This window comes from Egretta garzetta, unplaced genomic scaffold (genome assembly GCF_000687185.1).
Source record: "Egretta garzetta isolate BGI_Z169 unplaced genomic scaffold, ASM68718v1 scaffold404, whole genome shotgun sequence".
Classification (NCBI taxonomy): domain Eukaryota; kingdom Metazoa; phylum Chordata; class Aves; order Pelecaniformes; family Ardeidae; genus Egretta; species Egretta garzetta.
Window position 1 is genome coordinate 185,081 of NW_009259323.1, and position 9,256 is coordinate 194,336.

Consider the following 9,256-nt stretch of genomic DNA (forward strand, 5'->3'; position numbering starts at 1 on the left):
TTTATTCTGGGGAGGGAAGCTGTTACCAGTCTGGGTTTTCCAGACCACCTTGGGATACTCTACATGAGGGATGGGTGCCCATCCAAACCCACCTGCTGCACTCCTGCTAGCTTTAGAGATGGGGTCTGAACTTAATTTCATGCCTTGGTCACAATTAACATAATGCTGGATCAAACTCACCTTCATGGTAACCGTGATCGTGCTATTTACATTTGCTTTGTGCAGCCAGCCTTGCTTTATCACACCACCCTTCTGGGAGCACAGGGATGAGGAATCCTGAAAGAGAACAGAAGATCAGAAAAAGAGGAGGCCAGGCCAACTGCCTCCCAGGCAAAATTCCCCTTGGACACAAGGGATATGTCTACCCCGGAAAGCAATACAGTTTTAACTACAGCAATACAGAAACACGTAGAATGCATGTGTAACATACGGCTACGTGTACAGTGTTATCACAAAAAAATTCAGGGTTACCTCCTTCCAAGAAAGAGGCAAACCAGGCCAGTTTCAGCCACCTTTAAACAAGAAAGGTTACATCTACGCTGATAGAGCTGCACAGCAATTTTGCAATGAGGAAATGCACGTTGGTTCTTAGGAAGTATTTCAAAAACCTAGGGAAGAAGGAAATTTTCAAAATTGTCCGTTTAGAAAGTTGCAAAATGCAGAACTCCAGACTTATTTTGTCATTTCCTTCTGTATAAATTTTAAATTTAGGCAAAACCCACCAAAGCCTAACAGCTGACCTGCTACTGACTGGTTTCGCATTTATCGAAACAAAAAGTTTCAAGTGACCCAACCAGGTGGTTCTTGGCGTACCAGCTGGGATTTCCACCTTTGCTCCTGTCCCGTGTTCCCAGAAAGGGAGAACGTCTCTGCATCCATACCTAACCATGACCTCCACTGGGGAGAGGGGAAATGAGATCCCAGACTGATGAAGAAAACTCTCCCTGGGACTTCCAGTGACTCAGCATCAGAGGTGGACCTGGACTGCCTGTCAATGAACTACGAAGGGACTGGTTTATATCATGTCCTGCATCCCAAACAGCAGGTTTTCATTCTTTCCTTGTCAAACTTCCAATGACAAAGTAAATTGTCTAATGCTTTATTTCCTTGGGTAAAACAACCCATGATTTCTCCTTTACCAATGGTTCACCTTTTATTTCATCAAGAGATTTCTTTTACTTTAATTTCCATTACATAATTCTAATGTAAATGCTCCATCAGGAGACTGTAACAGAATCCTTTAGATAGGGCCATGCCAAAAGAGATAAATGCCAAAATATCTGCTGAAGCACTGGGAATACTCTTCCACAGCCAACCTCAGTAACTTCACTTGTTTGAGTATTTGGGACACTAACCAGAAGAAAAAAGGTCCCCATCAAATCTTGATAGCATATTTTTCTCCTTTTACTTTTTTTCAGAGGCTGATAATGCTGATAACACAGTGCACAACTCTGTCTCCAGCCCAAATGAGATATTATTAAAGACATAACAGCTCAAGTTAATGACGTAATGCAAACCAACAACACAGCCAAAAAAATTTAAGGCCAAACTTGAAAATATATTCCCATTCACAAAGAAGCCATCCCAGTCCAGACCTGAGGTGTGCTGGGACGTACACAGCAATTGTGAGAAACGTGCATGGAACAGCCCCTTCAAATCTTCAGCTCTGCAAGAGAGAAGCTTCCCTTTTCCCATATAAGTTCCTCAGCAACAGCATCTTGGTGCCATACGAATTTTAAACAGTTTGGCTAAACTCTTCCCACTGTAAACTAAAACTTCTTAATGTCATGTGCGTGAATTAAGCTTCACATGGTACTTGAGACAGAGAAAGCTACACGTACAGGGGAACATGGCATCTGCATTGTCCAAAATGACAGCTAATATTACAGATAATGTAGGAGACCCTTGGCTCCAAGAGATTATCTTGTCATGCTTTGAAATGAATCACTGTCTCAGTTTCGGTCCCGTCTTCACAGTACGAAGCATCTCACCAGAAAACCATTCCTGGGAACTGCATTCTAACTTGTGAAATCTGCTTTTTAACAGATCTTAGAACAGAATATGTTAAAAAAAAAAAAAAAAAAAAAAAATCTCCTTACCTCGTCCTTTTCAAAGTCTTCATCAATTTCAAACACATGGCTTGGAATCTTTTCTGGTCTAAAGGATTTGCTGAAATCACAACACATTTTCATTTTTAATGACTGGGAAATGAGGGTCCTCCAAGCCAGCAGCTGATGCTGGATCCAGAAGCAATAGCCAAACTGCAGACTACAGAGCACAGCTGAACTGTGCTCCTGCAGAAGATAGATTTCAAGAGGCCTACAGCCCCTCACAGCTGGAGAAAACCAACATCTGAGTGCCTTTCATGGAAATCAAGCACAAGCCAGATGTAATTAGCTTTCTCCATATTAGCTGTCTGATTCTGCAGAGTTTTTGCTGACTTGCTTCAATGCAACACAGAGATGCTGCAGGGGAGCCTACCTTCCATCTTGCTAAAAAAGAAGCAAGATCAAACTGCAAGGTTATTCACAAATTTTAATACGATCTGATCAGCAGTGTTGCCTCATTGATGCTTCACTTCCCTGTGAGACCCTCAGAACAGACCCACTTCAGCCCATTAACAAGAAAAAGCGTTTAACTAGCTGGCAGCACACGAGCAGCGGTCCAGACGTGCACGGAGCATGGGGAGCGAGAGCAGAGCAGGCACCACCACCGAGAAAATAACAATCCCGCAGGAATCCGAGATGCACTCTTCTGTCTGAAAAACCCGATTAGCTTTGGGGCTGGAATCACTGGCACAGCCCAGCATTTCAGAGCACACAACTCTCCAGCACCGCCAGCATTAACAGCGATACTGCACCACTGGACTGAAGTTGTAAAACATCGCAGTGACAGGGGGCACAAAGAGGATCTGCTCAGCATGGGAATACCGTGTCTAGCATGCAGAGAACACCAGCCCAGGGGGACAAGAGGGCTCCCAGTTCAGGATGAACAGACGCTGCCAACACTGTTTATCCTGCCACGTGCCCAGGCTGTAGTCTGTCCTCATCCTAGGTGGAGGGGGCTGTTTGGGCGCTGGTGGATAGGATGCGAAGTAACGACCCACAGTATTGCCAGCACCTCCCTGACACAGCTGAGTGACAGCGGCGTGATAATGTGGTTCTGGCCCTCTAACCCTCAGAGGGACATACCTCTGGAAGGGAGGCTGCTTGTGGGACGGGCATCAGGCAAAAGGGCAGATTGTTTCTCCTAAGCCTGATCAATCCACAGTCCTGTGACCATGCATTAGTATTCCAAGGGAGCGCGACACTTACCATGGCAACATCCGAAAGTCTCCTGAGTATTCCTCATACTTGTAGTTTACCACGTGCCAGTCTGAGCTGTAGGTTTTAATGCACTGAAAGGAAAACAATACAGCTCTTTGAGAGCTACACCAAGCAAAACAAAACCATGCACAAGTCCGAAAGGTTACAGACTGCTGGGTGAGGTAAGCACAAGTGGGAAAGGTCTGAACAAGCTGCTTCACTTGTTTTGCAGAATTTCATAACGAAGCTTTTCAGCACAGAGACAAAAATCACATAGCATCTGGCCTGCCACACAGCTACTGATTTTGTATTTACGTCGTTCCAAGGCTTTAAAAAAGAGTAGCAATTTGGTAGGGGACTGTTTTCCAGAAAGTACCAGTTTTCTGCCCTCGGAAATGCAGTGCCTCTAACTTGACATCGACCACCACTTGGCATTTCGTTTCACTGCACTTGGAGGGAAACGGTCCCAGAGAGCGGCACTTTACAGAACAAATCCGTGGCACTCGGGATGCTCCGGGGAGGCTGCGCACTCCACCGCCTGCACCTTGCTGCTCAGGCCGGCGGTGCGAAGCCACACGCCTTGTCTGCTGTGTGCAAAACCCACTGGGAAGAAGCACTGCACAAGAGGCACGTGCGAGACTCTCCCATGCAGCCAGCCTGCCGGTGACCGGTGCTTCCCATGCGGGAAAAACTAAGTGATCTGCAGCCTCACAGACCAGGAGCTACAGCAGAGCATCCTGCCTAAGGGATAAAGTGCTGAAGGAAGGTGTTGCATGGACTTTTGCCCCCACCTCTTTGACAAAGAGACTCTGAGCTTTCTTTAGAGCGTCTTCTGGCACTGTAGACTGGACAGTCCTTCTCTGTCGACCGATGACTGAGATCTGCAGGGAAAAGGAGAACACAGTTTCAGTGCAAACTGTGTCTTCAGGGCTTGTTACTTGCTTTAAATAAATGTGGTGGGCCCAAATCACCGGTGGGTCATTTCGGTTTTATGTGTCAGTAATGCAGCCAAAATTAACGTGCGGTTGGTTAACAGTGGAAATTTTCCAAGGTAAGCGGGACTGGAGATGAGTGAGCCTCAAACATGAGAAACAGCCAGCACAAACTCACAGACACATCTTCGATTGGAAATATCAGCAGGTCCCGGAGGGGATCACTGTAGATCTGAACTTTGCGTTGAAGGATCACATTCTCATAGTCCAAGGGTTCAACCACTTTGGTTTTTTCCTGCAGGAAAAATAGAAGGTGATAAAATTTGCATATATATAAAATAACCAACACCTTGTGCTTAATTTAGCCTGGCAATTTTAATCTGTGTTACCAAGGGACTGCTCGTTAATTCAACAGTCTGATACTCATGCGATGCAGGTAACCACCAATGTGCATGTTTTGCAGAGAGGGAAATGAAGGGTTAAGTTATTTGTGCCTGGTAATACACTACGGGAAGAAGCCAAGCGCTGTGCTGCTCTGGTCCAAGTACAGTCTCTAATTTCTTAATGGAGCAAGAAATCCTCCTGGACAGGCCGCAGCTTTAACAGCTGCAAGGTTCAGCAACTTTGTGTACGAGCCACTCATCCGTACGGCTCGGAAGAAATACGGCCTCCCACACTGGCTCCACTCAGCCCAAAGCTGGTTTTGCTGGGGGAGCTGATGGGAGTCGTGCTCTCTCTGGAAGCGTGCCGCTGGCGAGAGGACAACAAGCCGGCTGCTATGGCCTCCAGAGCAGGAATCTCGCCCCATGGAAGGAAGCGCAGCATCCCTCTGGAAAGGCAGGGAAGCCCTTTCCATAAATCACACCTCTGCCGCAGACGAAGGCCGGAAAAATCTGGGGCCTGGTTTTTGATCAGACTTACATTTCTGGGAAGCAAGATGAACTTCTCCAAAATCCCTGGAGTCACGAGTAAAAACTATTAGGAGAATGCCATTATGTTGGCTATTGCAGTACTTTTGTCCCTGTTACAAGTTCAGAAAACAGAACTTACTTAAAAAAATGTGAGAAAAACACAAACTTCTGAAGTAGGAAAGTATCATCTCAGCTGCCCAGCCCTAGGCTTCAGATTTCACAAGCAAGAGTCAGGCACTTAGCATTGCAGTTGTGAAAATTAAACCTTACACTAAAAGCAAACCCACGACTGCGTATGAATGGTCATAATAAAAGGGGAAGCAAATTCAAATCCATCAGCTTGGCCTTGTTTTGAGTCTTCACCAAAAGGCTGTTGATGCCGTGGCGTGCCACAGGCAGCGTTTATGCAACCCTTCCAGCAGCCACGTGATGCCTGGATGGCACGTGTCTCCGGCGATAGCACCCTTGCAGGATGGCGTGTTTGGGCTCTTACCCCTCAGAAGAGGAACATCAGATGCTTCCCCATCAGCAGCAAACTTTACCCCCAGCTGAATGGTTTGGCCAGGATGAACTATTTGCACAGCGTTAAAAATGAGACCAGTACAAGGTCTCTCACTGAAAACAGCAAAACCTGCAGCCTGAGAAAATGAGTCCAAAATGAGGATCGAAAGCTCAGCACCAAATAACACCACAGGGTAAATTGCCGTACCACCAAGCGTCCAAAGAGCCCCAATATTGCCTATGGTGCGTGAGATCAGCCAAGAAATCAATATTGCTCTTCCAAAACCAATCATAGCCAAAGGGTTTCTGTCCTGTGCCTTTGGCTCCTGAGTCTCTGGGATGCATTAAGTAATGTTTTCAAGCCCTTTGCAGCAAATGTGAGACAGGGTTTCGCTTTAATGACAGCTGAGCATCTCCTGCATTGAAATGGAGCTGGTGCTGGGACTTTGGGGAGGCAGCTGTCACATGAGGGGGCAGCGGTCCCAGGCAAGAACTGTTTGGTGATGATTTTAACCTTGTTTTAATATTTTTCTGAAATGTTGCAGAAAATCTTTGTATGGTGATACCTTCTCATACACCAGCACCTTTAAAAAAAAAAAAAAAAATCAAATAACTGAAAAAAATTTTCTTTCCTTTTTTGCCATACTCTGGTACATGTTAAAAAGAGAATAAAAATCCAGGGTCTGTAGCAGACCTGGACTGATACATTGGGCTGGAGCAGCAAAGGCAGTCGCCTGTCTTAGGCTGCCTTTGGCTTCTCTCACCCAAAGGACCACCCCCATCGAGCAGAGGCCATTCCTCCGTCCCAGGTGCACGACTGGTGAGCTTCTAATAGGTTCATAAAGCAAAATCGAGATGAAAACGATGAAAGCTTTTCCCCACAGCACTTCAGAAATGCAAGGCGGGTACCTTTCACGCCGTGTTTCCCAGGACTGCATCCAAGCAGCAGAACGACATCCCAGTATCTCTCTGATGGAGGGCAGCACAGAGCCTATGTGCAATTAAGGCCCATTTTGCAAACATAAGCGATGCCTGGGTCCCATGCAAGCCTCCGAGCAGAGCGATTCCTGCAAAGCCTTTTGCCGAGCACCTGCTCTCCCGTGCTTCTGGCTGTCCACAAAGAAGCTCTTACTCTTGGCTAGGGAAAATATACCTCCTGCCCCAGACAGTTTCGCATTCAAAATGTCTCTTTTCCATGCTGCAGGAATCCAGCATGGATTAGCTCAGATATCTGAAGCAGTTCCCTCTTAATCGCTCCCTGGAAACTTTGCTTCACTGCTTGCAGTGTCCTGAAAGAAACCTCTCAAGCCTCAGTGCCGCGTTAGCACCAGCAGAAGCACTGCAGCCACCGCGGGAGAAGGCCACCAGATCACTGGTGGGAAGGGAAAGGTCCTCGCCAAGAGCCCATGCTGGCTGCCAGAGTGGCCGGGTGCTGGTGCCCGGCTCCCCTGGCCACGTGGGATTTGGGGCATGGGGTGGCTCGCGCCACCAGCCCCCCTGCTGCCAGCCTGACTGCACGTGGAGCCCCTCTTGCTCCTGCATCCAGGACCCGAGCTGCACGGGAATCTCATAAAAGAGAAAGAGACCATCTGAAAAATAGCAGTCCCGAAAACCCAACAGGTAGACAGAGAAAAGGAACCCATTTTCTCTCAGTCAGTCTCATGCTCTTTAAATGCTTGATTCAATTTGGTTAATCATCTGAAACACTGGTCTTCTTTCAGGATAACACTACGTGCTTCTGAAAATTTGCCAGCCTTTGTAAATTAATGTGGATTAACAGGACATTCATGAGCTGCTCTCCCATTTTCAGGTCTGGGGCCAGGTGTCCCCAGACTTGGCCACCCCAGGAGACCAGGCAGGACCCTACAGACCAGGCATACGGCTCTCTGCCGACCTGTATGATTTACTGTTCTCGCTGGGAATCACCACAGCAATCCCAGCAAAACTCAGCAGCGTGAGCTGGTTAAAGCAGTGCCATGAGCCCAAGCACTGCTGACACCAGCTCCCCATCTCACCTCGCCCTGGCAGCAGCTGTAACGGTAAATTAGATTCTCTCTAATTGCCTTTCACATTGCTATGGCACTAAATAGTGGCTTTGGGTACGCAGAACTCAGGGCTTCTGATTAGACAGTATTTTTAGTCCTTTTTTATTTTGCAACATGGTCCTGAAACTGGGACTCTGCTTCTAAAGTTGTTCTTTTAAAGAAGTTGGGGGTTTGATAGCATTTCTTTTCTAGCTTTAACATCTTTGATGACCAGCAAGACAAAGTCCCGGCAGTGACCCTTGTGGGATTCAATGACAATTAAAGGGTAAGGACTGCAAAGATCTCATGTCCTCACATGAGAGGCTTCAAAACCCATACAGCACTGCCCACCACAGGTATGAAAAACCTCCTCAAAATAACTCACCACGGCCCTTCCGCTCTTGTGGATCTAGCGATATTGGACAAAACGTGCTGTGAAGGCTGGCACTGCGATCTGCGTCCCGCGAGGCTGTGCCGAACCCTGGGAGACGATCCGGGGAGCTCCAGGAGGCGAGGGATGCGCGCCTGGAGGGCTGCAGAGCTGTCGCCCAGACGGGCGCCGCAGCACCCGCAGACAGGCGTTCTCCTGCGGAGCTGGTAGAAATGCAGCTCCCAGAGCTCCCCTGACCCAAGCTGTGTGATTCCCCTGTTTCAGCACACATCAGCCCTCCGTCACCTGCAGCGCGGTGCGACGCCGGCTGTGCTTACGCCCAGCACGATGCAGCCAGGCTGCCGCAGGCCATGACAGGGACCACAGCAATGCCTCAAAAGTGAAGCCAAAAGATGTAGGTCAAGCTGTTTGCAAGCAAAGCAGCTGCTCACAAAAGGGTATGGCCTGTCCCCTGCCTGCCAGCGAGGAAACACTCTCCTGTCCACCCCAAACTGTGCTGGCGGCCCAGTGGGGCCAGGCACGCCCAAACCCCTGCGAACAGACCTGTGGAGTAAGGAGGGAGCCATGACAAGTATTTTTCGCCCTTCGGTCCACTCTAGTGCCCGGTGTCCCAACAGGGCTAGGGGTAAAGCTTTAAGCCCTGAAAATCAGATTTCAAAGTCTTAGTTTTCCTGATGAGCTTGTTTAAAGCACACACCTCCCGGCATCCAGGGCTCAGCCTCGCACTGCTTGTGCTGTCGGAGCAGCAGATGGCACCCACCAAAGTCATTATGAAAGCAGAGGAAAAACTATTACACTAAAGCAATTAGAGTCTTAGAAACCACAAATTCCTCCACAGGGAAAGCCAATATCCAAGTGCAAAGAAATGCTGCCAGTCCAGCAACAGAATCAGCCCATTTCTAGAGGAAAAAAACGTGCAGTGCTGCCAAAGAGATCCTGTTCTCCAGCGTACACAGAGCAGCTATTTCCCCAGGGCAGGCAGGCGGGTGCTCTGCGATGCTCCCCGGGCCCCTCCGACCCCTGCAGCGTGGGCAGGTTGGGGGGAGCTGCCTTCTCCCTTGGCCCCTGGGGCTGCAGCACCCCGAGCACACAGGGCAGCAGCTCCCAGCCCAAAGCTCGCCACAGTCCATGGTGCTGGGATAAAAATCAAGACCCATGGGAAACACCTCATAGGAGAAAAACATAAACGTGA

General features: G+C 48.3%; 1 protein-coding gene across 4 annotated transcripts in view; it reads right to left on the minus strand.

The window, feature by feature from the left end:
- Nucleotides 1-3,393, minus strand: part of DOCK11 (dedicator of cytokinesis 11) — a 64,965-nt gene extending 61,572 nt beyond the window's left edge. For all 4 annotated transcript variants that reach the window (XM_035892149.1, XM_035892151.1, XM_035892150.1 and 1 more), the window contains exons 1-3: nt 3,315-3,393; nt 2,100-2,169; nt 181-276 (exon numbers count right to left, since the gene is read on the minus strand). In XM_035892149.1, coding sequence (XP_035748042.1) covers nt 181-276; nt 2,100-2,169; nt 3,315-3,325 — 177 coding nt within the window. In that variant the 5' untranslated portion in view covers nt 3,326-3,393. The remainder of the gene's footprint in view (nt 1-180; nt 277-2,099; nt 2,170-3,314) is intronic.
- Between the last annotated feature and the right edge of the window lie 5,863 nt (nt 3,394-9,256).